Here is a 27,866-nt window from a genome sequence, read left to right on the forward strand (position 1 = left end):
AATGTAAGCAGCCGACCAGTCATAAACAAACTGGGCCATCTGACCAATGAGAGGAGATTAGGCTTGTGAAAGGAGGGGCTTAGAGAGACTGAATCTTCTAATGAACCATTTTCTGACTCTTTGAGAAATGAGGTGATGTGCAATGTATATTATGAGAAAATGTAAAGTATTTTTGACTTGGATGGATGTCAACCTATAGTAGGAGATCTCCAAAACTAAATTCATTCATTGACCATTTCATCCGTACCCGACGCTTAGTGATCTATGGACCATCTCATATGCAAGAGACTGTCCATGAATTTTCTTGGCAATAATTTTTCCGGGGTAAGTTGCCAGGTCTTCCCCAAGCCTCCCCATTACACACCTTTGGACAATTTAGCATCCCCAATTCACCTATACTGCATGTTTTTGGATTATGGGGGAAACCAGAGCACACAGAAGAAACCCACACAGAGACAGGGAGAACATGTAAACTCCACCCAGAAAGGCCTTCTGGTTCAGCCAGGACTCAAACCAGGAACCTCTTTGCTGTAAGACGACAGTGCTACCCACTGAGTCACTGTGTCGCCCAAAACAAAATTGCAGCTGATTTCGACAATAGTCCAAGAGATTATCTAAAACAAACAAAGTGTCAAAGGCAGAAGATGGTGTGTTTGAACATATTATTGTTTTTATTTTTATTTTATTTTACAGTAAGTTCTCTAGAACTGGTACTTGGTTTATTTTGGGGTTACCCTATAAATCTAGCAGCAGTGGTTAATGACCTCTCCTCATTTCCTCTTGCCCGATGCTCCATAAGCTGTTTGGTATTTAGAGGGGTAATTCCTCCTGAGTGCTGTGGGGAGGGGTTTCCCCTTCTTGCACTGCATGTGTATTAAAGCTTTACTTTTATACTAGACTTTGTTTTTTTGAAGCTTATCGAATAACACGAATATCTACTGAGTTACATCAAAACCATTATGGGGTTATTTTCCGATTTTCTTTCTTTGCAGCGGGGATCCAGGATGCTGCATTTTACGGTAGATCATTATAACACAGATACCTGCCACGTCAAATACGATATCATACATACAGCCCGACAAACATGTTTGAACAAGAAAGACATCAGTCTTATCAAAAGTATTTTGATTAATATTAAATAATAAAATAAATAAAAATAGTAAAGTTGGTTAAATTTTGTTCAGTGCATGAGTTTAAAGGAATCTCTTTGCATATGTTGTATATTGCAGCGATTAAAGTAATCATTTTATTTTGTAAATATATCAAATTTTAAAAACTTAAATAACAATTAGACATTAGAAACCTGCTAAAAAAAAAATAATTTACCTGCTTTGCCACAGAGTATGTTGAAAGACTAGTTTTTAATGTATTCTAAGTTTAATGGGAAAGTTTTTGATCGCATACATTCTCTGGAGAACCATTTAAAACCTACTTTTATGCAACAAACCTGCCAACTGTTTTTTTCTATCCCTTTTTTCTTACACAATAAACATAAATCTTTTATGTTTCCACAAGTCTTTATATTCTACCGAATGCGAATCCAGTCTCCAAATCTTATCTGATCTTAATAGCATTTCAGTGAATGGCATCTGTTTAATACACTACGTGTTCTACACAAACAATAAGAAAATCTCCAATAAAAAGTGTCTAATAAAGAATATCTTCAGTAAAAAAAATTTTTTTTAAATTAAAAAAAAAATCAACATTGATTGACAGTCTAATTTACTCACTATTTCTTATTTGTTATTTCATGTCAGAAATGAAGTATGGCACATTAACTTGTTGAGGTCTGTTTCTTCTATTACTTTTTATGGCCATGTCCAGGAGTTGCAATGGGGCCTAGTGTTTAATGTTCAGCTCAGCTTCAGCCAGGGAAGAGCACATTCCTTTGCACTAAAACCTCCAAAGGGAGAAGGAAATACCCATTTGTCCTTTGAATTTTGATACCTCAATGCTTCAGATGCCCAGGTAACAAAAATTAGTGGAAGTGGAATTTTTACATTCCACATCAAGACATTTGATATAAATCCCTTTGTGTGTTAATGTAGTGTGAGCTATACAAGCTCTCCTTTGAAGCTCCATGCATGCGTTTCTCAGTGTTTTCCCTGCCCTTTTCACACTTTTTTGAATTAATCGTTCTTTCCTTTGGTGATTCAACACTTGTGTGTCATCAGAATCATTTTAATGGATTAAAAAATCCCCATGCAGCATCCTGTATCACTGCTGCTTTCAATATTAAGTCGCGGGTACAGGGGAATGGGTTACCTTAAGGGGAAACAATTAAGTGTGTTTTTCCACTCTCTTTGGGGTATACCAGTAGTCCCCTTACTGTCTGGCATTACTTCCTGCTTCGAAGATCAGGTTAACTGAAACCAGAAAACAATTTAGCAAGAATACAACACTGACCCTAAAAAATATTTAAAAAGAAAACATCCAAAATGGACATGAAAACAGTGAGTTATTGGATCCCTGCTATAAACAATCCGAGAGCATCTTTCCAGTCAAGTTGATGAATCGGCCGAAGAGGTCAGCTAGGCGGAAATCTGTTGAGACAATTCAAAATGTACTTTGTTTAGTGCCCAATGTCCTCCAGAAAGGGTCATTTTATTTTTGCACATTTTTCGTGGATTGCATCCTCTCACATTGTCTGTGTTTATGCCTGTATCTGAGTAATATGGCTTTTAATCTAATTTATTTTAGTTCTTAATACTTCAAGTGACTTAAATGTTTCCAAATAAATGCACGTCATTATTATTGCTCACTTCTGTTTAGATAGAGGGGCTGTCATACAGTGAAAAAAGTGAAACGACCGTTAAAGTGTATTATATGATTGAAAATCGTGGCTTAAGGTTTAAACCTGTATTTTTTTCTGTTTGTCTAAAATCAAATAACACCATCAAAGAAAAAAATAAACTAAATATTTTTTCTGAAATAGATAACAGAGTGTTAATGTGCAGAACACATTGCTGACTGGGTGTTTATACATTTTTCTGGCATTTTTTTGTTTGTTTGTTAGTAGATACATAACACTGACGAAGGAAAAGAGCTGAAACGTTTGTTAACTTTATCTCCTGTCTAATAAAAGATTTTTAGAGTGCAGACCGTTTTTCATTTTTGAATTAGTACAAAAGAGAAAATATACAAAAAAAAAAAAAAAAAAAGATCACAATAAACCTTAAACCTTGAATGCATACCTTAGGTCTTTAGTGACCAGGGATGTCATTCACTACCCTCCTCCTCATTTATTTTTTTAAAGTTAGAAATCAACCTTCTTATTATTCCTCAATCAATTCATTATAAACAATATAACAAGAAAAAACAAGAAAATGATAAAAGAATACCTTTTTTTCCCATTAACTTTTTTTGTTGTTGTAAAAATTGTATAGAATAGCTATCTATCATTGATGGCAGAATAAGTGCAATTCAACTTTATTTCACAAGGTGGTAATGTCTGATACACAATGATGAAGTGTTGTTTCACTCATAGTTACCGCAGGCAGAAAACACAAGAATAGGAAATATTATCAGCAAAACTTGAAATGGCTCAGTGATTTACTGCAGAGCAAGTACTGAACGCAATCAAATATTAGTGTCACTGTCACTTGATGGTGGATCTGGAGAAGAAGCTGCCAGCGATCAAAATATTGATTTTGAAAATTATAGTATTGAGAATATGTTTGAGATGGCGAATATGAGCTAGATGATGAATGTACTGGGAAATGAGTTCTGATGAGGACAGTGATGATGGTATAAAACATCTGCTCAAACTGATCCCTTACAAGCTCCAAAAGGTAAATAAATATGCTTTATTTTATTCCTCTGTAATTGCAGATATTATCACGACAAGGAGAGATCCATATGTGATCGAGGGCCAAATTTGTAATAGTGATTGGTGAAACATGCATGCATTTAAGGGTTAAGGTCTATCAAATTTGTCTTTATTTACAGTAAGTAAACTGAATAAAACATTGACTGTTAAAATGTTTTTGCTTTTTTTCCTACAGTCATAGCCAGCAAGGAGATGTGGAACCAATGAGCAGCTTAACTTTATTAGCCCATACAAGGAGGAAATCCAAAAAGGCAAAAGCCACAGGAACAGGGAAACCTGCAACAGATTCACAAAAGCAAAGACAATAAACAACAAGGAAAATAAGGAAAACTGAGAGCTAAATACACAGGATAACAAGCAACTTAACTGGAAAAAGATGTACAACATAATAATTTACAATGGCAACAAATGAAGAGCGGGAATATGGGTGTCACAGTTTCCCTTTGTTTCGACTTTGTGTTCGTTTTGCACAGTCTAATCTGTCGTCATGGACACTAATGTGATTTGTTATTCAGTTCAGGTGTGTGTCTTTAATTATCCTCATTTACCTGTGTAATTAAGTTCCCCTGTTTCAGGTCAGTGTTCTCAGGTCTTGTCGAGTGTTATGGTTGTGTTTGATTGCCTCCTGAGTTACGAATACTAGTAAAGATCTTCATCTTCTTTGTTGTGTTTTTTGCTACACCCAGTGCGTGACAATAGGAAACAGGAACAGAACACAGGAAAATGAGAAATCAGGAGATCAGAGCCAGTCTATAGGCCTATCTATTTTCAGTCTTATTCTTCATGAAAATAAACCCATTAACAATGCAGTAACAAAAGTAGAAATATCAGCCACAACAGTGCTTTTTTTATAGGGGAAAATGACTGCCATGAGAATTTTAATGAAATAAATTTGAGAGACTTTGTAGTTGACGCAGGATCAGGATACTGAGGCTGATGCCTTAAGGGAAAAGGTCAATATAATGTGCTCTTGTGGGCCTTTACTCTCAGGATTCCTTTAACATGTGTTATGGAAAAGTTTGATGAGAGTCATAGTACTTTTAACAGAGAAAAAGTCTAGCTGAACCTCTGAGTGTTTATTACACTTCATAACCACTTAAACTTAAACCACAATATATTTCAGTGGCAGTTATGTTTAGACGTATGAGACGAGTCATACTGAATGCCCTTGTGTGACCCTAATGGAATGAATCAGTCTACAGTGAACCCTTGTATTGCTGAGCAACATTACAGGACAGGGAAAGAGGAGACCCTGTATGATCTCATGACCCTGCCACATGGTGGAGGAGGAGGCTGAGATCTTCTCAAAACATTCCAGCAACACAGCAAAGCCTTTCTGGACAGCACATAGCCTATACGATTGGTGTGGACGTGACCAGAGGCTGTCTAAAGATAACCGCAGAGATCATCTAGCAGTGATAAAAACAAACCCCTTCAAGAGATAATTTAATGAGACATCTAAATATAAAATGGAGTGGTGAAGGTCTAATTACTGCATTGGTGGTTTGTATTGTTGCAGTATGAATATTATTTATTTTTGCATCCTAAAGAAGTGGTTCTCTCAATCATTTTGACTCCAAGGCCTCCCATTGTCCACAACAATATTCAAAGGGCCCCCATGTTATGTTTCTGCTGTAAGGACAAAGTTTTGTTTGAAAGCTTTCATGACTTTTCCAGTTGTTTGTGATTTACTGGATTTTAATTTATTTGCTTAACTACACTTTAAAAATGTATCAGTTGACTTAACTTAAAAAAAGTGAGGAAACCCATTCCCTTAAAATTATAAGTAAATAAACTTCATGCATAATTGCAAAAAAAAAAAAGTTATTGTAAGATTCACATAACTTAATTTTTTCAATTACGCATGACGTTTATTTACTTAATAATTTTAGGGCAACGGATTTTCTCAGTAACTGTCATGAACACACACAGGACGAGGGAAAATGCAAGTGCAGTAATTTATTAAGAGGGCAATCCAAAATCGTTGTAATCCATGCAGAGGTCAAATATCCAGCAGGAACAGACGACACCGGCCCAGGAACAGACGACACCGGCCCAGGAGCAGGAGCTCATGAACGGGCGCAGGCCCAGGAACAGACGACACCGGTTCAGGAGCAGGAGCTCATGAATGGGCGCAGACACTGGCTCCGGCTCTGGAACAGCGGACACTGGCTCCGGCTCTGGAACAGCGGACACTGGCTCCGGCTCTGGAACAGCGGACACTGGCTCCGCTCTGGAACAGCGGACACTGGCTCCGGCTCTGGAACAGCGGACACGGGCATGTCCAGGATCCGAGCCAGACGCTCCAGATCCAAGAAGGCAGACGGCTCCGGCTCTGGAACAGCGGACACGGGCATGTCCAGGATCCGAGCCAGACGCTCCAGATAGTCCAGATCCAAGAAGGCAGACGGCTCCGGCTCTGGAACAGCGGACACGGGCATGTCCAGGATCCGAGCCAGACCCTCCAGACAGTCCAGATCCAAGAAGGCAGACGGCACTGGCTCTGCCTCCGGCTCTGGAACGGGTACTGGCTCTGCCTCCGGCTCTGGAACAGGCATTGGTTCTGCCTCCGGCTCTGGAACCGGCAAAGGCTCTGCCTCCGGCTCTGGAACAAGCAATGGCTCTGCCTCCGGCTCTGGAACCGGCAAAGGCTCTGCCTCCGGCTCTGGACCAGGCACTGGAACGGGCACTGGCTTTGCCTCCGGCTCTGAAACAGCAGACACTGGTTCCGGCTCTGGAACAGGAGACACTGGTTCTGGCTCTGGAACAGCAGACAGCAGCAGGATCCGAGCCAGACGCTCCAGATAGTCCAGGTCCAGGAAGGCAGAAGGAACGTGAACAGTCTCTGGCTCCGGCTCTGGAACAGCAGACACGGGCATGTCCAGGATCCGAGCCAGACGCTCCAGATAGTACAGATCCAAGAAGGCAGACGGCACTGTCTCTGCCTGAGGCTCTGGAACGGGTACTGGCTCTGCCTCCGGCTCTGGAACGGGTACTGGCTCTGCCTCTGGAACAGGCATTGGCTCTGCCTCCAGCTCTGGAACCGGCAAAGGCTCTGCCTCCGGCTATGGAACGGGTACTGGCTCTGCCTCCGGCTCTGAAACCGGCAAAGGCTCTGCCTCCGGCTCTGGAACCGGCAAAGGCTCTGCCTCCGGCTCTGGAACCGGCAAAGGCTCTGCCTCCGGCTCTGGAACCGGCAAAGGCTCTGCCTCCGGCTCTGGAACCGGCAAAGGCTCTGCCTCCGGCTCTGGAACCGGCAAAGGCTCTGCCTCCGGCTCTGGAACCGGCAATGGCTCTGCCTCCGGCTCTGGAACCGGCAATGGCTCTGCCTCCGGCTCTGGAACCGGCAATGGAACGGGCACTGGCTCTGCCTCCGGCTCTGAAACAGCACACACTGGTTCCGGCGGAACAGGAGACACTGGTTCCGGCTCTGGAACAGCAGACAGCAGCAGGATCCGAGCCAGACGCTCCAGATAGTCCAGGTCCAGGAAGGCAGACGGAACGTGAACAGTCTCTGACTGGACAGACGACAGTGGTTCCGGCTCTGGAACAGCAGACAGCAGCAGGATCCGACCCAGACGCTCCAGATAGTCCAGGTCCAGGAAGGCAGACGGAACGTGAACAGTCTCTGACTGGGCAGACGGGACGTGAACAGTCTCTGACTGGGCAGACGGGACGTGACCAGTCTCTGACTGGGCAGACGTTACATGAACAATCTCTGACTGGGCAGACGGAACGTGAACAGTCTCTGACTGGGCAGACGGGACGTGACCATTCTCTGACTGGGCAGACGGGACGTGAACAGTCTCTGACTGGGCAGACAGAAAGTGAACAATCTCTGACTGGGCAGACAGAGGTCTCCTTCTCCTCCGTCCCTTCAGACGGATAGCTGCCGCCTTTGAACTGGACAAAACCATCGATGATGTCCCAGCGCTCGATGAGACCAGTGGTGAAGCCTCAACTGCCCTGATCTCCTCATGCCTTTGTGAGGGAGCAAGCTCGCTACGTGGAATCCACATGGTGACTGGGGACGAGATCAAAAATGACAGCTGGATTTCTGAGGACGGAGTCGTTCTGTCACGAACAGACACAGGACGAGGGAAAATCTAAGTGCAGTAATTTATTAAGAGGGCAATCCAAAATCGTTGTAACCCATGCAGAGGTCAAATATCCAGAGAAGCAATCCAAAACAAGAACGGGTCTAAACAGACAAGAAGTGTGGTAACACAAAACAACGACTCCGTACAAATACTAACACAGACAGGGAATGTATACACATATCTAACAAGACTAACACAGAACAGCTGGGAACAATGATTAGGGGGAATAGCTGAGTGCAATGAACTGATGAGTGACAGTGACAGACAGAATGCTGCGAATTGAAGTCAAATGTAAAGGACACTGTGAGAACGAGGACCTCTAGTGATAAACAAGGGAACACAACCAGACACTGTGACAAGTAACTAATCACTTTTTACAGTGTAATTCTCACAATCTACTTGACAAAATATTTCAGAGCTTGGCGTCACTAGAAAAATGCGTATTCTAATAGAAATGCCCATGATGTTATAAGAATTTTCCACGCCTATCACAATCTAAAATTAGGATACCAGTTTTTTCAAGACAGTGGGAACATTATTTCTTCAAATAATTAACATAAGAAAAATCTTGATTTTCAGTTGTTTTGTCTTATTTTAATTTTTATTTCATCTTATTTTAAGTAATCTAAGGGCCTCATGAGCCCCGGCCCCTTGGTTGAGAACCATTGTCTCGAGGGGTTCATTAGTGCCCTCTTATGTTATTTAACCAAGTCTTGTGCTTCTGATATCAGCAAAATAATGTCATATAGGGTACATGTCACCATTATGTTCTGTGTAGTTTTATGGTAAAATAAACTAAGACTGCCCCAACCGGGATTCCACATTAAAAAATAGATGATATTCATTTCCCAAAATTGCTTTATTGTTAAAGAGAAGAAGAAAGTCAATAGTTATGTTGTTTCTGCACTGTTTGAGGTGATCAAATAAGCAAATGGTCATCAATTGTAGAATGGGAACATATGTGGGAAACTGAGAGCCATTTCAAACAATGGGGTGTCCGAACATCATTAACATACAGACCTCAGCTGTTACAACAAGAGCAATTTCATTTTCATTAGGGGTAGTAAATTGTAACAAGATAAAAGATTTGAGTTTAGGATGTTCGGGGTTCACTCTGGAGAAACCCAAGGTGCTTCACATACTTCACTGTTTAGTTTATTTGTCATGGTTTTCGTGTTTATGTCTGCCTGAGTTCTCGTTCATTTGTTATGGTTTTTAATTGGTTTAGCATCTGTTCCTTGTTTCAGTGATTATCATTTCTTGTGTATATAAGCCCTCAGTTCTTGTTGTTTGTTCAGTATTGTTGTGTACTCATTATGAATCACCTGGCGTTCATTAAAGTCTCTTTGTTTGTGTCATGTGTCTTTATTGTTGGATTACACAGACCTGTGACAGTATAAAAGCCTCCAAAATAAGACTAAAAATCAACAAACCCCTATTGCAGTGGTTCTCAACCGTTTTGACTCCAAGGTTCCCTTTCTCTAAGATAATAGCTGAAGGCCTACCTAAGCCAGGGTTCCAAGGTCCCAGAAAAATGTTCACCCCGACTCCAAACCTGCCCAAATGGAATGCTTCCCACAAAGGTCCTTGAAATAAAAGTCTTATTTTATTTATTGTAATAAATCACATTTAAGTGATTTTATATGTAGCCTACTAGTTTATATGTAATATGTATATATAATTACATGTATAATTATTTAATCTGTATTTTATACCTATTCAGTTATTTAAAAAAAAATAAAAAATAAAATCCTGTTGTGGGTAAAATTCACATAATCTCTATTTAAGAAAAGACATCAAACATACATCTCTCCTTCGCGTAGTCGCTCTTTCAGCGATCCTTATAGGTTGCCAGGTATTCATAAGGATCAATTCCTACAGTAAATTTTTATTTATTTTTCTTTGTCTAAAGCTAAACTTTTTCGTGGCCAATACATTATAAAAGTAGCCAACCAGAAAAAAGGAAAACTGTGGCTCTGTAATTTTTCCAGTGACTGCATTTTCAAAATATTCCAATTGTGCTAGCTAGACAATCGAGTCCCTGGCAACACTAATCTAAGATGATATGCCCCTCTGCTGTAATAAAATTAAATATAAAGTCAGTTTAATGTTGTACACCTTTAGTGTTTTTTTTAACATTATGATTATGTTAATATTACTACATTTAAGTATTTTTAAGACATATTGGGGCCCCCTGGGAGTTTGCTGAGGCCCCCAGTTGAGAACTATTACCCTATGGTAACACATTTAGTGAAATATATACATTTATATAATCATATAGACCGACAGATAGATTAAGCAGACAGTGTACTGATACTCTAATAACTGGTAGTTCACTTAATGTCAAAGTTACTTATAGTTAGTAGTATAATTTAAAGTGGACCGTCAAAATAAAGTGTTACCGTGTATTTTGCTGTAAGTGTTTTTCAAATTAACAAAGGAAGGGGATTTTCATTGTTAAAGCTCAAGAAAGCAGCAGACTGACAGCCTATTATTTGGCTCCTGCAGTGGATTCCTTGAGACTGACATTGCTCTTTCCCATGATGTGACTGACAATAACAGACTGCTTAATTGAGGATGGGCAATGCTTCATACTGATGACTCAAGTGAAGATAAACCACCCAATACCTCATTTCAGTGCACACAAAAGCCCATTTTATTATTATACTGAGCTCCAGAGTTTATGAAGGTAATTCCCAATCCTGAAATCCAAATATAAAATTTATTAACATTCCCTTAATATCCAAACAAAACAACATGTATTATGTTTTATGATAAATGGGAGTTTCAGGTATACGTTTACAGTTCATCTGACATTTAAAGGCCTATATTTCTTATTAGGATTAATATTTTTTGGTTGCTGGGTTCCCTGAATGTTCTGGCTACGCATTTTACGGGGTTTGAAAGAAATCTGCTTTTAAAATTACACAAAAATAGTGCTTCTAGACCTGTGGCCCGTTCTTCGTAGCCTACGTCGCTAACTCACAGCTGGATTTCATTGTTGGCGATTTGGCATGATCTTGGATTGTTTGGTTCTTCGACGCTCATCCTGGACTTGCTGTCATAGCAACAGGTGCTTAAACTTGAACTGGTACGTCCTTTAGCGCAGCGCGATAGTGTAGGATACTTTCTGAGATATATATTTGCGCATTATTATTTTGTTGGAAACGCACATTAATGTTCGACTCGTCGGAGCCGGGCTTTAACAATAGCACAAAATGTTTGGATTGTCCTAAAATTATTTTGCAAGTGGCTCTTTCCTTTACACTATTGGAGATATGGAGAACTTGATGAAAAGTGCTGGCTGTCGTGTCATTCGAAAAGTTTACCTAGTTTTTAGTTTTTTTTGTGGCATTTTGCAAGCCACTTAAGACCCAAGATTATAGGCTTTTTTGCCAACGCAAGTACATTATAATTTTAAATGAAGGTCATGCAATCATGACCATGCCGATTAATATATGACTTACAGTAGCCATAGAGTGCCGAAGTTATGACTTCACTTTTTAGGACAACTCAGAAGTTAGCGGCGCATGGGTTCCCTCGATCGTAAAAGCTATGCATTTTCCCCATAGACTTTTGGAAAATTGCAAAAAATAAGCCTATATAAAGTTTAAAAAACCACAAGCAGACACAAGTTTAAAAAACCACAAGCAGGTTATAACTGGTGTGTTTTATAGATCAAAACGTGAAAATATTTAGATGCTTTGTTAACCACAGACCTTATTTCAGGCGATTTAGCAAAAACCCATTCAAAAAACCCATAGACTTTAGGGCGAGGGAATCGGAAGTGCTAAAATGCTAACTCACTTACGCGTTTTGGCCTACAAAGTGACGTCATAACTCGGGCACTCTTACCCCTTTTCCACCAAGGCAGAGCTGTATGGGGTTAGAATTCGGTCACAATTCTTGATCACCCCGGCTGGGTCGCCTAGGGGAGGGGGTCTGATTGTTGAAAGACCCGAAACCCCCCGTGATCCTAGGTTACATCACCGATGATATGTCCAGGTGCACCAGACGGTGTATCAAAAACCTTCTTTCTGGAACAACCAGTGACTACCAGGAACAGTCTGGTTGACCACCAAGTACAGAATGGTGACAGCTGGAGAGACAGCGGACAGCCCGGAGAGACGGCATCGGGGCAGTGAGGGGTAGCATCCCAAGCTGCACCTTCTGAGAAGAAGGAACCCACAAAAGCTACGAATCGACCTACAGGAGATATACCCCTAGGGATTCCCGAGAGGGGGGGACGGAAGAGAATCCCACAGGACGGATCAAAGGATGACGACACATGGCAATGAAAATACGACAACGATAATGGAATGCATATGTGGCAAGATATGCAAGAACCGACATGGCCTGCGGATCCACCAGGCCAAGATGAAGTGTATGCAGAAGGGGGTAGAGTCACAGCGCACAGGAACTACGCCTGGTGAGACGCAGGAGGAGCCAGGCCCGGAGTCACCCCACAGTGCCCGGAGCCTCCAGGTGATGCAATCACCTGATGCACACAGGACATCAGAACATCGTCGGGTGAAGTGGCCCCAAGCTAGCAAGGAGAAGGAGTGGCGCCAGTTTGATCTAGATGCAGATACCATCTTGGAGGCAACTGCCAAAGGGAGAGCTGATCGACGCCTCAAAACGATGACTACAATCATTATCAGCTTAGCTGCAGAGAGATTTGGACTTGTGGAGAAGCGAGCAACGAAGCCCCCCTATACCATGAACAACAGAGCAAGTAAGATCAATCAGCTCAGGCAGGAGCTGAAGAACTTGAGGCAGCAGTTCAAGGCTGCAAGCGAAGAGGACAGGGGACCGCTTGCGGAGCTACGCAGCATAATCCGCAAAAAGCTGATGACCCTGAGGAGAGCTGAGTGGCATAGGAGGAGGAGGAAGGAGAGGTCCAGGAGGAGAGCTGCCTTTCTAGTGAACCCATTTGGATTTACGAAACAGCTGCTAGGACAGAAGCGCAGCGGCCAATTCACCTGCTCTAAAGCTGAGGTTGACCTCCACCTCAAGCAATCCTACAGTGATGAGTACAGAGAGCAAGACCTAGGCCCCTGCAGGTTCCTGATTAATCCACCTGCACCGGCTATGGACTTTGACGGGAAAGAGCCAGGCTGGAAGGAGATCCAGGAGGTGGTCAGAAGGGCAAGGGCAAACTCCGCTCCAGGGCCCAGTGGAGTACCGTATAAGGTTTATAAAAACTGTCCAAGACTACTCCACAGACTCTGGAAGATCCTGAAGGTGATTTGGAGGAGGGGAAAGGTAGTAGACCAGTGGAGACAGGCAGAGGGTGTTTGGATCCCGAAGGAGGAGAAGTCTCAGAAGATCGAGCAGTTCCGGACCATCTCACTGCTGAGCGTTGAAGGAAAGATTTTCTTCAGCCTCATTTCCAGGCGACTGACAGACTACCTCCTGAAGAATTCCTACATCGATACAGCAGTCCAGAAGGGAGGAATCCCAGAGGTACCTGGATGTCTGGAGCATACAGGGGTGGTCACTCAGCTTATCAGGGAAGCCAGGGAGAACAAGGGGGACCTGGCTGTGCTGTGGCTGGACCTCGCAAATGCCTATGGATCCATACCCCATAAACTGGTCGAAGAGGCACTGAACCGGCATCATATCCCGAAGAAGTTCAGAGACCTCATCCTGGACTACTATACCAACTTCCATGTGAGAGTCTCCTCCGGAACAACAACTTCAGACTGGCACAAGCTTGAGAAGGGAATCATCACTGGCTGTACAATCTCAGTCATCCTTTTTGCACTCGCCATGAACATGCTGGTGAAATCTGCGGAGATGCAGTGTAGGGGGCCCCTCTCGAAGTCTGGAGTTAGACAGCCACCCATCCGAGCCTTCATGGATGACCTGACAGTGACCACAACATCTGTCCCAGGCTGCAGGTGGATCCTGAATGGCCTTCAGGAGCTGATGTAGTGGGCTCGCATGAAGTTCAAGCCGGCCAAGTCAAGGTCCCTCGTGCTGAAGAAAGGGAAGGTCACTGATAAGTTCCACTTCTCACTTGGCACCATCAAGATACCATCACTGACAGAGGAACCTGTGAAGAGCCTGGGGAAGGTGTTCAATTGTAGCCTGAGAGACGCAGCTTCCACAAAAGCGACCAACCAAGACCTGGAGACCTGGCTGGCCGCGGTGGACAAGTCTGGCCTTCCTGGCAAGTTCAAGGCCTGGATTTACCAGCACGGCATCCTCCCTAGGATCCTCTGGCCCCTCCTGGTATATGAAGTCCCCATTTCAACGGTGGAAGGCTTTGAGATGAGGATTAGCAGGTTTCTGCGCAGGTGGTTGGGACTGCCTCGAAGCCTGAGCAGCATCGCACTATATGGGCAGAACAACAAGCTGAAGCTTCCCATGAGCAGCCTGAGCGAGGAGTTCATGGTGACACGGTCCAGGGAGGTCCTACAGTATCGGGATTCCAGTGATCCAAAGGTTGCCCAGGCTGGGATTGAGGTCAGGACAGGGCGGAAGTGGAGGGCTGCCGTGGCAGTGGACCACGCAGAGTCAAGGCTACGGCAAAGGGTGTTGGTGGGTGCAGTGGCACATGGGAGAGCTGGCCTGGGAAGCAGAAGAACTTCTCGTTACGACAAGGCAGAAGGGAAAGAGAGGAGGTCCCTGATCCTGGAGGAAGTGCGTGCAGGAGTTGAGGAGAAGCGAGCTTGCCAGATGGCTGGGATGCGTCAACAGGGCGCCTGGACAAGATGGGAGCGAACAGTGGAGCGCAAAGTCACATGGACTGAGCTTTGGAAGGCTGAACCCCACAGGATAAAATTCCTGATCCAGGCGGTCTATGACGTGTTGCCAAGTCCATCCAACCTCTTCTCCTGGGGAAAAGTGGAGACACCAGCATGCCCCCTCTGCCAGAGGAGAGGAACGTTGGAACACATCCTGAGCTGCTGTCCAAAAGCCCTGGGTGAAGGGCGTTACCGCTGGCGGCATGACCAGGTCCTAAAAGCCGTAGCGGATTCTATCTGCAGTGGAATTAGCCACAGCAAGAGCCTTCGCCCAGTGAAGACCACAGCCTTTGTCAGAGCTGGGGAGAAGTCAACACCAGCTGCCCGGGGCACCTCCTCTGGCCTGTTGGCAACAGCGCGCGACTGGGAGCTGGCAGTTGATCTGGGTAAGCAGCTGAAGTTTCCTGAAGCAGTTGCCATAACAACATTAAGGCCTGACATTATACTCACCTCAGAGGCCTCCAAGCAGGTAATCCTCTTAGAGTTAACAGTGCCTTGGGAGGACCGTATGGAGGAGGCCAATGAAAGAAAAAGGGCAAAGTACTCCCAGCTTGTGGAGGGTTGCCGGAGCAATGGGTGGCGGGCAATATGCCAACCTGTCGAAGTGGGATGTCGAGGGTTTGTGGGCCATTCCCTCTGCAGGGCCTACAAAATGCTTGGCATCACAGGGGCGAGTCAGCGAAGGGCCATCAAGTTGGCCACTGATGCTGCAGAAGTAGCATCAAGGTGGCTGTGGATCAGGAGAGGAGAGGCATGGCGTGTAGGGTAGTAGCGCTACCTGGACATAAGCTGGGACTTGATCACCCCGGCTGGGTCGCCTAGGGGAGGGGGTCTGATTGTTGAAAGACCCGAAACCCCCCGTGATCCTAGGTTACATCACCGATGATATGTCCAGGTGCACCAGACGGTGTATCAAAAACCTGAGCGCGCAAGATTCCCATTTTGAGCGCGCAAAAGGGCATTTCGCACACGCGTGACCTGAGTTTTGAGGACAAATGTTCGTCACGCAGATAAGAAAATATTTCGAGCGAATGAAAATTAATTTTGCGTTTAAAATAAGTATTTGGATGTGGGCAGACTTTCTCTTTTGCATCTGCAAAGTTTCACTTTCTTGTTCCTTTCGTACCAGCCGTACGCGCTCTCTAAGCACAGTCTGCTCGCTTGCTCAACACAACCCAGCATTACAATATGCCATAATTACAGCCAATCAGAGATGAGGCTGCTAAATTCTGATTGGCTGGCTTGAAAACCAATCACAGGACTCCCTGCATCACCGACTGTGGAAGAGGAAAAGACATGGTATTAGATGTTTATGTTTAATTTGTTTAATGGATTGAAAACTTCAATTTAAGTTCAAGTAAACAAAAACATTCACAGCAGAGAAGTTCTGTAAAAACAACTAGCATACTGAAAAAAATATACTGTATTTTCTTATATACTATTAGGATGGATAGTGTTCACATTGGGATGCAGGCTTATTCCTCTCATTGCAATCTATGGTGATTTTTTCCACCTAAACCACGGCCATGTCAATCACTGTACTGATTGCCTACACCAAACACTGATCCCTAAACCTACCCGTCACTGTAACCTAAACCAATGAAATCGGCTGCATGGCGGGATTTACGCTAAAGTGGTTTGGGAAAAAAAATCACGCCCTCTCTCTGTACTGGACCTTAAATGGTATTCTGTTGCTTAAAGCTGTAGCTCTATTACTAATAGCTTACATATTATTCTATTGTTGGAGCTCTGTAGTTTAATTGTTATTCTTACATGGCTTGGTTGAATACTAATATTGAATGCTGTCTGTTATTTCTTGATAACAGACCACTGCTAAGTATAACACACCGTTGCCATGAAAAACAGAGCATTGCCATGGACACAGTTCTGTTCATTCTGGAGCAATACAATCGGTTTTTAAATCAATAAACTTCTTTATTTATCCGGAGATCGGCCGGTTACGCTATTACCTTATTCCAAATCGGCCTATGCGTGACCTCTAAAATGGCCGCAATTACCCACAATGCACCGTTCCATGACGTCTACGCCCGAGCTCTATTACCTCAGATAACTCAATCCAGCTATACTAATCATAACCGGCAGGTGTGTTCGAAGAACCTAATTTGGGTTCCTTAAAGGGTAACTAAACCCCTGGTCAGAGCCTGACTCCACCCACTGGCAATATTTGAAAATGCTGGAAAAGTGGGCGTCTTTCTTTAGGCAAGGGTGTGGTTGACTGGTGCGTTACTGGTGGGTGTTTATAAATCATGCAATGAAAATGATGCCCTTCTCCCGACCCCACCCCTAAGACCTACCCACACTGTGACGTGGGCAAATCAGGTAACGCGGTTGAAAACGCCCCTCTGTTTATGGCCTCGCCCCCTGATTTGGTAACTCCTATTACCGTCTGCAGAGACCTCTATTTGAATTGCTTACATTACAAACCACCGCAACATCCAATAGGAAAATTCAACTGCAGTAGCCACCGTTCAACCTGAAGAGGGCAGCACTCAGACGTTTTTACACCATATATTGTAGAATTAAAACACTTTAAACCCAAATGTCAAAAAAATTACTGTCAATCAATGAACAGCAATAATAAAGCCCCAGTCTTACAGATTATTAACTAAAAAAATAGTTTAGGGTTTAGTTACCCTTTAAGTAGCCTACTAATCTGTAAAAAAGCAGACTTTTACTTTCCCCCTGCACAATATGCTAAAAAAAAGGAGTAAGGCTGAGAGAAGGTGATAGAGTACGAAACAGTAGACGCTGGATTCAGGCTACACCTGCACAGGTTAAACAAAACAGGCACGGAAAAGACATCCTTTGAATTGACAAACATGACACCTGATCCGTAGATCATCAGCCAGTCTGACTAAATGAGCTCTTGTAGACTGCTCCACCTGAAAAACGACATGTCAGTAACGTGATGCCTTACTTATATAATGCCTCTCTCCAGTATGGGACTGATGCAGGACTGAAGAGGATGCTCAAATCCACCTGCTCCATCATACATTAGACATAACACTATATAGTAACCTTATGCGCAGCAGTTAGACTAAACTAGAAAACGGATTTTTAGACTAAAACTAAGTGGAACACGACGATAAGTGGTGTAGACAACACAGACGAGCGGATTAGTGGCATTTATGAGAGGAGCATTTAGCCCTGCAGACACTGATCCACAGCACCGGGAGGCAAGATGCCAGTTCAGATACCGGACGACACCGATTTCTTATCTTTCCGAGAACAATGTGAAAGTCAGGATGGCTGGGTCGCCCGTTATAACAAAGGAGTAGTGACGGTGTGGTGTAGAGACGAGGAGTGCAAAACTGTGCAGAAACTCAAGGCAAGTGCGTTGCAATGCGGATACTAGTTTGTTTACACTCTGCTTTCAGTCCACAGTGGCATCCGGGTCTAAAATGCGACCAACAGTATATTTGCGATATTAGGCTACATTATCTGTATATGAACAAATTGAATTCTGAAATTCGTTTTTATATATTTTTTTGCTTAGTAAACAAAACCTTGAATGCAGTGTATGGTATAGACTATGGCAAGCTGTTTTAACATGTATTCTTCATATATATATATATATATATATATATATATATATATATATATATATATATATATATATATATATATATATATATATATGCTACTTTTACTTTTTTAAATACGAGTAATCCAATAGTGACTAGCCTATCTGCTCAATTAGTCACCAGTAGGTCGAATTATTTATTAAATACCAGTTGGCCTACCTACTTTGTTACACAAATTACATATGTTTGCCATTGAATTCAAATGGGATCTGTGGTTCAGATATTCACTTCCAACTAGTATTCAGTTATTATCAATCTGTTTCAACTCTGATAATAATAATAATAATGAGAAATGTTTCATGAGGATCAAATCAGCATATAAGAATGATTTCTGGAGGATCATGTGACACTGAAGACTGGAGTAATGATGCTGAAAATGCAGCTTAGCCATCACAGGAATAAATTACATTTTAAAATATATTACAATATGAAATAAATATAGTAATATTTCACAATATTGCTTTTACTGCATTTAATCAAGTAAATGCAGCCATAGTGAGCATAAGAAAATTATTTCAAAATAATCTTTAAAAATGTCTTACTGTCCCCAATCTTTTGATTGATAGTGTATGTTACTATACATTTTTGTTGTTGTAAATGAGCTAGTTTTTATCAGATATCTACTTCAGCCTCAACCAGTATGGTCCAAAAAGAGGGGGCTACACAAAATTTAGCATGTAAACCAAAGACTTAAATATACAATGCTTGTGAAACAGCAGTATATCATTGTGTGCAGTGAAACAACAAAAAAAGGCAGACATTGTGTATAAACTACAGTATATCTGATAAGCTCCTGAACAGTAGCTTTCCTCACAGACTCCAGAACCTTTTCAGAGAAAATCTTAGAGAAACAAACAGGGATATGGTTATGGGCCATTTGCCCAGGGGAAACTCAGCGTACAGTGAAGCAGGCCAGGCCTGACTGCTTCATGATCCACAGTCTCTGAGATGAAAGACAGGTCTCTCAGGAACACACTGCACCCATGAGATGTGCTGAAAAATTAAGAGCGGAAAACTGTGGTAACAGCAGGCTCAGATGAGGAAACATGAGCCCCTCCTGCTGTCTTACCAGAGTTTGGCTCTTTTTCTGTGTTTTTTTGTGTGTAGAAACACTTATGTTGACCTCTCTGATAATGGCTAAAAGCGGTCCCGATGTGAGGATCTATATTATGCATGAGTGCTGTTTCACCAACGTTTCAGGCAGGTGTTGTTAAAATTATTTAGACCCGTTACGGCTGCAAAAATGAAAGAAGATGACAGACCTTCTTCAATAATTCACGCAGCTCTCCGGGGCACTGATGCGTTCTTTTCATGAATAATTGAGCTTTGTAGGCTTTGACGACATTCCATTCATAGAGACTAAATAAAACTTGTTCCAAGGAACCCAATGGCAATGAGGAGGGACTGATCAAGCTGGGGTTGTAGGGGGTTGGCCATAAATTATTAAATGATGCCAGGATAGAGTTGATTGAGTTACACGGTTACTTGCGTCTCGGAGTCATACAATATCTGATCACATTGCATTTGATGTATTCATGCTTACCTGACCCTCCTCCCAACCCAGGCAGAGTTAAAGGATAAGGTAGCTAAAGTATACCTGGAAAAAAACGCAGATTTCACTCGACACAAGCTACATGTAAGATTGAAATGCAAATACATGTTTAAATTTAAAGCTCCACTGTATCTCTCACTCTACTGAAGATCCTTTTATACTCACTGTTTGCTGTGTCAACTGGTACTCTTTGTGACCTGACATGGCTGAGTCACCCAGAAAGCAGGGCTTTTAAAGATAAGGGAATGAATAGATCAATGTATAAATGGTAGCTGGCCTTTGTCAGCACAGTGAAATGCTTTCATTTTTCATCTGCCCGGTAACAGAATGCATTCAAAATCTGTCAGCACTTTATCACGACAGCACCAGAGGGAAAACTACAGGAGATTTTTTTAACGCTGAACACACTTTGTGAACTTTGTATTCAACTGCAATGGAAAAGTTCTTAAGATTTGAAAGTGTCAATGAGACCATGTCTGTTTTTCCTCTTAGATGAGAATCGTGTGCAAGGACGTGACAGCAGAGACTCTCTACGACGTCTTGCACGACACAAGCTACCGGAAAAAATGGGACTCCAACATGATCGACACTTTCGATATTGGAAGACTGACAGTCAATGCAGACGTAGGATATTATTCATGTGAGTCACTCCTTTGTCTGGGTTAGAACTGAGCACCAGTACACTTTCATTATTATCATTAAGCCAATATTTGTGCTTACTATGAGTAAAACGTAGTACAGTACATTTAATGATAAATAACTTTAATGATAAATACGTTGTTTTTTTTTTTATCGTCGAATAATTCTGATGTAGTGCCCTTTGATATACTGCGCATGAATATCAGCACTAATTTATAAAGAGACATGGATACGAGTAATTTAAAGCAATAATACAAGAGGAATGAATTGCAAAAGAGGGATGAAAGAGTATTAAAATACATACTGCAAATCTATACTGCAATAGATGCCAATATTTTAAGAAAATTATGTTTTAAGTTTTTTTGTGAGAACATCTTATACAGCACAAGTGTTAGAATTATTGTATGCCATATGAAATTATTATGCATTGGTTCAAGTTTACCTTTTTGCTTTTCATGGTTTAACAGGACTCTAAATCTTGCCCTTGTTTATTTACAGGGAAATGTCCAAGTCCATTGAAGAACAGAGACTTTGTCACCATGCGGTCATGGCTTCCTCTTGGCAATGACTATCTGATAATCAACTACTCTGTCAAACACCCGGTATGTCTCTGTTTGGTCTGGATTGTTCAGTCTGTAGGAGCACTGATTTTATTAAACATTTTGGCACAGCCAACAAATATAGTCCAGCACAGTATGTCAGTTGGTATGTAGGTCAGCCTCAGGTCTTGAGTCGCTTGAAACAGAAGAGGCCAGATCATTGACAAAAGTCTGACAGAGGTATCTATCACGCTGTCGGGTGACCGAATCCCCATGATGTAATGAATAACCACATGTCTAGCATCAACATGATTTTGTCTTCTTCATTTATCTTCTCTATTTAAAATCTTACTCAAGACGTTGATTTCTTGCTTTTAAAGGGAACCTATTATGCAAAATTCGTTTTACTTAGTGTTTGAACATATATGTGTGTCGGCAGTGCACAACCCCCCTATAATGGTAAAAATCCCCTCACTCCTCTTTTTTAATCCCCATAAATCACAAGCAGTGTCTCAGAATAAGCCTTTTGAAGTTTAAGCGCAATAAGATGTGGAAGATAACTTTGTTTAATGCTCATGGGACGCGCCGTCTGACATCCAGCTCTCTGTGCGCGTGCTTCTGATGTGTGCGCTCAGAAAACCATATATCAGAAGTTCACACTGATATGGCTTTAAAACAAATGCAAATAAAAAACTTAAATGATGACGCAGAACTGCAATGTCACGTGAGCGATACCGCGATAGAGATGATAATCAAAGCAAAACAGATGTTTCAGTTTTTGATAGAGTATCTGAGGCACGAGCTGTACAGGCTCCGCCCTCTTCTGGACAGCGGGGTGAGGAACAGTAGCTCATTTGCATTTAAAGATACATGCACAAAAACAGCATGTTTTTCCTTACACTCAAAAATTGGCATTTACAACATGGTATAATAAATTATCTGTGGGGTATTTTGAGCTCAAACTTTATAGACACATTCTGGGGACACTTATATTACATCTTGTAAAAAGGGGCATAATAGGTCCCATTTAAATTGGAAATAAATCTGTAAATTATACAGCTCTCTTCATTCTGATTGGTCAGTCATGTTAATATTGGCTGTCGACCATGGCCATGCGTATCCTTTCATCCGGGTAACTGAAACTGGTAACATATTCTGGTGCTATCTTATGTCTTAGTTATAAATTGTTTGTCAAATTGACCACTAAGGATTTCAGTATTAATACTAACTGCAATATTGTTGCTTGATTGTTTTATACGTTGAAGCAATTATTTTCCAAAGGCTGGAATACACTACACAACTTTTACAATCTGAACAGAACACTACTTGCTGAGTAGACTTTGTAAATGTTTATACAGAGAAAAGGCCCGTTTACACAAATGACGGTAACTATAACAATATAGTTCTAAAAAGCAGAGTCCACACCACAACTATAACGATTACAGCACAGAGGAACGATATCGTTGGAATCACTTTCACAATGATTTTCCAGCTGATGGATGATAAAATCATTGACAGCCAATCAGAATCCATCCTGCATTAAAGAGCTGGAGCATTTAAAGCAGACATAATGAGATAACTGCAGCGTGTACTTATGATAAACAGAACTATAAAGATAACTATAATAACGATAACTAGTGTCAATATCAACAGCGCGTGATATCGTTCTGTTTATTCTAGGCGTGCCCTGCATGCTTGAGCTCTTTGGTGGATTCTGATTGGCTGTCATTGTTTTTATCGTTCATCGGTTGAAAAAGAAAAACGTTTTTTTTCCAAGAATTTCCAATGATCCTGTTTATCTGTGCCATTTTCGTTATTTGTTATGTGGACTCTGCTAGTCATTTCTCAATTCACTTGTATGCTACGTTGGCTATTTATTTTGTGCGTAGCCATATAATAAGCTTCACTTTAAAGTTTATTTTGCAATAACGACAGACTCTACTTAATACGTCAGCTGTTTGGGTCAAATAATGGTCAGACTGTTTGTATATTTTATCCATTCTTACAAATTTAAACATTTAGTCATTCCCATGAAACTAAATTCTCATTGTTGCTATTTTTTCAGGAATATCCACCAAAGAAGGATTATGTCAGAGCGGTGTCGTTACTCACTGGGTACTTGATTCAGTCCAATGGAGCAAACTGCTGTACTCTTTATTACTTGACGCAGGTGGATCCACGAGGTGAACATTTCTCAGTATCATTTACGGGGGAAAATAAATAAATAAAGGTTTCACTTTTACGCTGGAGTCACAGTGACAGATCACCCCTTCTTTTGGTGGAAAAGTACACCATGAACATGAGTGTTTACTTGACACTTACACTGTTTACAGTTTCAGGCCTGTAGAGTTGTTGCCGTATAAATAACGTCATATCATTTTAAAGAGCGGTGCAGTTTCATCATGGTGCAAAAATGCATGTGTTTAGACTGAAATTGTATTTCATGGTGTAATTTTATGTAATGTCTTATAGTCCCGGCCATCTCCATTTTTCTTCTCCGTTCAAGTCTGCTCTTGTGCTGTACAGAGGAAGCCTTTGAAACTCCTACTTTACACATATTTTATGAATTTGCTGATGTCATCTTTTCCATGCTGCTCTGAGCAATGGCTTTGATTATTAATATCTTCCATTGCTGTGATGCACCAGCTGTTTGTGACCTGTGGGACAGACACTTAGATTCAGTTTATTGCAGTTGTACAGTAGACTTCAGGGACAGAGAAACAAAATGACAGTATATACAATGTCCATGAAATGGGTTTATGACAGCCGGGTATAAAACACCCCCAAACTTTCATTTTACTTTATTTTATTTTCCTAGCAGTGCTGCTGTGCATTTAGGATACGCAAAAGACATTCAGGGGTGCACACCTTTTTATTACATTTATGGTGATATTTGCATATATTTTTTACAGCAGAATATATTGTTTCAAAACTTTATCTTGATTTATTTTCAGGATCTTTACCCAAGTGGGTAGTGAACAGAGTCTCACAGTTTGTGGCACCAAAGGTAAGAGCTAAGTGCATCGAAATATAATTAATTTAATCATTTATTTAAATAATATGTGTAAATAAAATAACACATATTATGTGAAATTTTTTTTTTAAGAATGATACATAAACTTTGGGGTTGGTGGGAGTTTTTACAGTGTTATGCTCTTATACAGTAATATTGTGAAATATCATTGCAATATTGGTCGATAGCGTATGGCAAATTTTAGTGCATTTCAGTTACAAATGTACACTAATGTTCAAACATTTGTGGTCTTTTTAATATTTTTGAAAGAAGTCTCATGCTCACCAAGGCTGCATTTATATTTTTAAACAAAATACATTAAAAACATTGAAATATTATTAATATTATAACAATTAAAACAAACCGTTCTCTATTTGAATATTTTAAAAACAAATTTATTCCTGTGAGGTCAAGTTCCTGTGCTGATTATTGTTTGCATCACTCAACAGTCAAAATGTCAGTTTTCCTTTGCTGCCATCTGGTGGTTAGAAATGTGCAGGTCATACAATATTATCTGTACTAGCCACAGAATATTAGGTTTAAAAAATAAAAGAAGCACGTGAGAAGTGCATGATCCAGATTTTTTAACTTCTTTTTTTTTTTTTCTCAAAGGCCATGAAAAAGATTTACAAAGCCTGCCTAAAGTACCCAGAATGGAAGCGGAAACACGACCCGAATTTGAAGCCGTGGAGGTACCCGGAGCAGAACACGCTGCCCTGCATCAGTGTAGCTGACCTGACAGTGCAGAGAGCAGATTCACTGGAGAACATCGATGAGAGCTGTGTGAATGAGGAGAAGGCCCAGCACCACAGTGATGATGATGAGACCTAAGATAACTCACAGTGACTCTCCTCGTGTTCTGTGTGCATGTGAAAGTGAGTGTGTCTCATTCTCAGATGAGGATGGTTCCCTTACATTTATTCTATAAATCATACACTCATAACAATAGTGTTTTGCAGAGATTTAAAGACCTCCATTCTATGTCCACACACTGAAGAAGGGTCTGGTTGTATCAGACATGTTTAATACTTTTTATAGTGTTTGATGAACTCATTCAGTATAAAATGTCTTACACAGTATCAATACATACCCCAGAAGTGTAGCTTTATCACTCTAAGTTTCAGCTCACAATATGAATGTAATTGTATTAGCCTACTTATACACTCTTAACAATAAAGGTTCTTTATTGGCATCTGTGGTTCATTGAAGAACCTTTAACATCCATGAAATGTTTCCATTCCAGAAATGGTTCACTATAGTGTAAAATGTTCTTTAGATTACTAAAATGTTCTTAGTTCAAACATATATTTTTTAAAGTCTATGGTTCAACCTGGTTCTTTTAAGAACTGGTCACTGGAAGGTTCTTTGGGGAACCAAAATGGCTAATCTATGGCATCACTGCGAAACCCCCTTTTTGGAACCATTATTTTTTAAGAGTGTTTGGAGCACAACTCATTCTGTCAAGCAGTTGTATAACTTATAAAACCATTTTTTCCAGCCCTGCATTCTGTGGTGAGATTTCCTGTGTGAGGTTGCAGATAGCAAGGACTTCCTTAAACGTCCCTTAAAGTGACAAAAATCTGCCTTGAAGAGACCTCAAGGGCTGCAAAAATCAGTTATGTTTAGTACATTTGAATCTCTCTGTGTGTGCTTTTGACTCCATGGCATTTTTCTCAATGTATTAAGAATAAAAAGTTTGTATTTCTAAAACTATTTTTTTTGTGGAATTATTTATTTGTATAAACAGTGTTTGCATCTAAAAAGTTAATGAAATTCTATTTAGTATTTTTATATATGACCATTTATTTATTCACTTGTATACCGGTACATCTCAGCTTTAAATATTTGTTATATCTGAGTAGAAATGTTTTCCTCTTATTTTTTTGTTTTGTTTTGGCAATGAGCAAAGCTTATTCAAAACGGTATCCTTTTTCTTCATCCATAAATGTACTGTTGGGGACCACTCCTCAAAACCTCTATTGTCTCAGACACTTCCTGCTTCCCATTTGAAACTGTTCCTGCCTACATCAATCAGATTGGGCTGTAGGGGAGAAAAGGAAACTTCATAAGTGAACCCTCCGGCTTTCTCACAACAAAAGTCCTATTGCTTTTGGTGCACAGATCAAGCCTCTCGTCACATCATCTTCATTTTAAACCTAAAAGCACCCTATTGTGAACTTTCTGTGACGTCACTTATTTATGACAGTATGCGATTTTATCTGTAGGATTTGCATATTTAAGAAGTGTTAAAACATTATTTAAATATTTGCATTATGATACACAAAAATGATAGCTATTAACCTAAAAAGACAAATGATGACATTTTATTCTAAAAAGATTTAAAATGAAACTATAACTTTAAAAAAAGACCAAATCGATTTTGTCAAATTAAATAGACATAGTTAAATAATGTACCAAGAGTGTGAAAATTAAGGAAAGTTGATTTTTTTAAGTTATAAGTTCACAGGTCAAAAGTATGTTACACACATAAATACTCATCATTTAATGTTGATAATGTTGCCGAGTTTAGCTAAAACTGTCAGTTGTGTTGGTTTGTAGGCAAGGTCAAACTAGACAGTTAATTAGCCTTAAGGACTATTGTTGACGATTCGTCAGTCCTTGTGGTAGTTGTTGTCTTTATTTTGCAACTGGTTAAACGTTTGATTAATTATTGTGTGTAGTTTATATTGTAGAACAACACGTGAAAGTCAGGCTAATGCTAACCACAAACCTTATTTTACTCGTAAACCATAAACCGCCATTCTACAAAAGCCACAGGAAACTCCTGAGGGAAAATTGAACATTTTATAGCTGTAACACATAATTTCTCCATTAACGCGTAGGCTAATTCTTTATTGTAGATGGAAGAACAACTTCACCATTCTTTACGTGGTTTAATTGTGAATTTTTAAAACTGTGATATAACCTAATTAGGTTTAGGCATTTGAACGAAGATAAACAATCGGCGTCGCTGTCCCTTTAAGAGCTCAGAGTGAGTTCTCAGCTGCAGCGCAGTGCGTGCACCGAATCTCCGGCATAACAAACACAACTATCAGCAGCTCAACACTCAAACTTTCTCCTGCACTTCTCCCATTACTGGAGTAAGCTTAAAACGCTCCGCATCAACAGAACGCGATGTCGCGGAATATGTAACACCATCTAATTAATTAAGGTAAGGTAACTTAATCATTTTACATTCAAACTTATATTTGACATCTAACAAGCTGTCAGGTAGCAGGCAGTTTTATTCATATCTAAAGGTTGCCCAATGTGTACAGTGTGTGTAACGTTACAGTAAGATCTAAAGTTTATAATACAACTTTATTTACAACTCATTTTTCATAGTACAGATCTCATTGTGGTCTGAAATCATCCCAGACCTTGTGAAGAAGGTGAACGGGCTGTAAAGTAAAGGTTATTTTTTTTAGTTAAGGTCGTGAGTTTAACTATTACCCAGCAGAGTGTTGACTGTTCAGATGGAGTTCCATTGATTCTCATGTCAGGATCAACAGTGCATTCAATCCTCGTGTATTGCAGTGTACTGAAAGATTCGCTCTGTAGGGTGTTGCTCACTGAGGAATCCGATACCCAGAGGCTTTAGCCTACACTCGCTGAATGGCACAGTTTAGTTGAAACTGAATTAGAAACACTCAGAGCTAATTTGCCAGTTCCTTACAGACACAACAACTGTGGGAGGCTCCAGGGAATTTGCAAGAATAACATGCCATTTTGAAGGCCTCTGCAGAAAACATGTTCTTCCAGCAAGTGTATGCCTGATGTCCAGAAACTCTACGTGCACCCCCCACTTTTTTGGGAGAAATCATTACTTTTAAAGTA

General features: G+C 40.9%; 2 protein-coding genes and 1 pseudogene across 5 annotated transcripts in view; all 3 read left to right on the forward strand.

Annotated features, from left to right (window-relative positions):
- Positions 1–12,291: 12,291 nt before the first annotated feature.
- Positions 12,292–15,481, forward strand: LOC143744174 (uncharacterized; annotated as a pseudogene).
- Positions 15,482–17,638: 2,157 nt separating this feature from the next.
- Positions 17,639–25,742, forward strand: stard15 (StAR-related lipid transfer (START) domain containing 15). 3 transcript variants are annotated; one of them, XM_077236013.1, is made up of 7 exons: positions 17,639–18,030; positions 20,331–20,478; positions 20,976–21,079; positions 23,082–23,199; positions 23,971–24,023; positions 24,642–24,904; positions 25,528–25,742. In XM_077236013.1, the coding sequence occupies exons 1-6, from the start codon at positions 17,884–17,886 to the stop codon at positions 24,858–24,860; spliced, it is 789 nt and encodes a 262-aa protein (XP_077092128.1). In that variant the 5' UTR covers positions 17,639–17,883; the 3' UTR covers positions 24,861–24,904; positions 25,528–25,742. The 3 variants fall into 3 exon arrangements, with proteins under 3 accessions (XP_077092128.1, XP_077092129.1, XP_077092127.1); XM_077236014.1 differs by lacking the exon at positions 25,528–25,742 and adding an exon at positions 24,989–25,063; XM_077236012.1 differs by having other exon boundaries at positions 24,642–25,742.
- A 1,315-nt stretch (positions 25,743–27,057) lies between these two features.
- arap3 (ArfGAP with RhoGAP domain, ankyrin repeat and PH domain 3) overlaps positions 27,058–27,866 on the forward strand; it is a 34,074-nt gene continuing 33,265 nt past the window's right edge. For both annotated transcript variants that reach the window (XM_077236009.1, XM_077236010.1), the window contains exon 1: positions 27,058–27,201. The gene's annotated coding sequence lies outside the window, so the exon portion shown is untranslated. The remainder of the gene's footprint in view (positions 27,202–27,866) is intronic.

The sequence above is a fragment of the Siphateles boraxobius genome, unplaced genomic scaffold (genome assembly GCF_051911475.1).
Source record: "Siphateles boraxobius isolate OS27281-9 unplaced genomic scaffold, OSU_SipBor_1 2, whole genome shotgun sequence".
NCBI classification, from domain to species: Eukaryota; Metazoa; Chordata; class Actinopteri; order Cypriniformes; family Leuciscidae; genus Siphateles; species Siphateles boraxobius.

Excerpts from the sequence above, each read along its gene's own strand:
- stard15 (XM_077236012.1), top strand. The coding sequence starts at position 17,884 with ATGCCAGTTCAGATACCGGACGACACCGATTTCTTATCTTTCCGAGAA. Across the intron at positions 18,031-20,330 it reads AAACTGTGCAGAAACTCAAG|ATGAGAATCGTGTGCAAGGA; the intron begins GCAAGTGCGTTG and ends TTTTCCTCTTAG. Across the intron at positions 23,200-23,970 it reads GACGCAGGTGGATCCACGAG|GATCTTTACCCAAGTGGGTA; the intron begins GTGAACATTTCT and ends ATTTATTTTCAG.